The 2,543-nt window shown below is 41.3% G+C and overlaps 1 protein-coding gene across 1 annotated transcript; it reads right to left on the minus strand.

The window, feature by feature from the left end:
• Window positions 1-1,363: 1,363 nt before the first annotated feature.
• LOC139718832 (urotensin-2 receptor-like) lies at window positions 1,364-2,308 on the minus strand. The gene has a single exon (XM_071630296.1). It carries the CDS (start codon window positions 2,306-2,308, stop codon window positions 1,364-1,366), a length of 945 nt encoding a protein of 314 aa, XP_071486397.1.
• Window positions 2,309-2,543: the final 235 nt, after the last annotated feature.

The raw sequence follows: 2,543 nt of genomic DNA on the forward strand, positions 1-2,543 counted from the left end.
AACTGATTTTCATCAAATAAACTTTGAATTCCTCTTGAAATGGTATGCTCTGTAGTATTTCATAAGTGGTTTCTTAGTATCTCACAAAAAGTTAAAAGCCCAATTCTCATCTCCACCAATACTCTACAATCTTTTTAAGTACATGTATACTCTTATAAATATTTTGATATAAATATTTGCATCGTTGATTTGTCGAATGATTTCATTTCTGCAAGTGTAGAAACAAAACTGACACTTGAAAATGATAGTCTACAAACTACAGACGTGGTCCTTTACCGATTGGGAGATGTAATAAAAAGAGAAAGTCATTTTGCATTTTTGCGTTATATCATGCACATAATAAATGAATAAGCTTTTCCTTTAGACTTAGCCTCTTGTACTAGTCATGACTCGATTTCTTCTTAAATCACACTAATCCTTTTGTGATCATCCAAACTTTGAATTGAATTGAATTGAAAAATGGTGTGATAAAGATCAAGGAATTAAAGGCATTATTTACCATTTGCAGAAACAAAAACCCAGCTTTAGTGCTACACAGTATAGTTCTAAGATGTGAGTTAGGGATATAGAAACAACCAATGTAAAAATCTAATTAGTACATTGTATATTCAATATTAAGTGTTGTTAAATGTACAAAATGAGAGCAATAGTTATGATAAATTTGTTTTTCGAGTAAACCGTCTACAGTTGTGGTTTATTGAGGAAAATGTTGATATCTCCCTATTAGGCCTTTTTGTAAAATTCTTCTCTTGAACATTTTTTAAATCACTGCTCCCAATGGTAAACAATACCTTTAAGTCGAGAAAGTAAGTGTGCTGCTTAAACGACGTTAAAAAACACACACAAAACATACTGCCAATATTAACTAATTAACAAATCAATGTCTCCTGTGCACTTTGAAGCAAAATTACACTCGCGACATTTTGACAGCAATCAACTGAACCTTTCAGGATACTATGCATGATTGTGGTAAATTAGGATTTGATAATTGATATTGTTCAAGCAATTCACGTATCTACACCTCATTTTCTCGGGGATGGGCCCTTTACCTTCTTTCTTCGTTAAAAAAAAGAAAGAAAACGCACCTATACACATAGATAGGGTCATCGTAAATCAGTAAGTATTGGTAAAATCAATATGTTCACAGATCGAAAAAGTCACTTCTTGTTTCTCCTGAAACGCATTTTAGGTTTACTTTGTGGAGTTGTCCGGATCGGCATTACCGCGGTACAAACACTTTTCTTCTCTCTCGGCTAAGTTAGTGCCTGCACACATTCACTTGTTTGTTTTTTCTTCGCACATAATACCAAAAGGGTGTCATTGTTACAGTACTCTCTTAAAAAGTGTACTTTAAACGCAGCATTCAAATCGAATCACACACTTCCGGGCGACATGTAAAGCGATATTTTGGAGCCGTGTATGAGCTCTGTTTTCTCATCTTTTGCCACACGTTGTACCGCTTTGGTAACAAGGTGTAGAGGAATGGATTCACGCAGGAGTTCAGGTAGGATATGACCAGCGTTACGAGGCCTATGATCTGGCTGGGATCGAACCTGTCGACGTGGAGCACAGCCAGCTGGTACACCCAAAATGGGGTGTAGCATACCCAGAAGACGAAGACCACTAGGAACACGATCTGGGCCACACGCCGTTTCGACTGCCGCACCTGTCGATTACTGCTTCGATCCGGGCTGACTGTGCAGCAGAAGTGCAGCATGAGAAGGACGTAGACCGCGACGATGATTACCGAAGGGATCATGAAAGTGATGAGAAAGACGAAGATCATGTAGTTGTGCAAGGAGTTATCTCCACTCAAAGTCCACGTGCACGTCTTTTTGATCGCCCCTTGGGCGTCACGGATCCGAGTCAGTGACATGCTGGCAATCATGGGCGTGGCGAGCACGATGGCGGAGACCCAAATGACGGCCACCACGCGGCGAGCGAATCCGACGCTGCGGTGCTTGAGAGACAACATGGGATGCACGACGGCGACGTAGCGTTCGATGCTCATTACGGTAAGGATGTACACACTGGCTTGCATGGTGATGATGTCGATGCTCAAAATCAACCGGCAACCGACGTCACCAAACATCCACCCGCCCTGGTTGTAGTTCGTCAACGTGTAGAACAAACAGCCGAATACGTATAACAAATCGGCGGCAGCCATGTTGACGATGTACGTATTGATTGTGTTCACATTCACACTGCTTGTCGGTTTCAAGGCTAGAAGAATAACCAGGGCATTGGCGCACACTCCGATGATGAATATACACAAGAAGCCCGCGATCAGAATGGATTTGAAGATCATGTCGTCGTCGTTGTGGTCGTAATCGTAGCGCCTAGACGGAGTCGACGTTGACTGGACGCGAAGTGAGGCAGAAAACGCGGGAAACGACAACCGCGTAAAGTTGAAGGATTTCAAATCTTCTAACATTGTTAGGTTATTGAGGCATATTAAAGCAATACCTCTTCCTCCTGTATAAAGTCGTTCTGGCCTCTAGCTTGGTAGCTACGCACCTTTAACAATGTTCATGAAGATTTCG

The sequence above is a fragment of the Diadema antillarum genome, unplaced genomic scaffold, assembly GCF_040938485.1.
Source record: "Diadema antillarum isolate AM-2024a unplaced genomic scaffold, OU_Dant_1.0 scf00000100, whole genome shotgun sequence".
NCBI lineage: Eukaryota > Metazoa > Echinodermata > Echinoidea > Diadematoida > Diadematidae > Diadema > Diadema antillarum.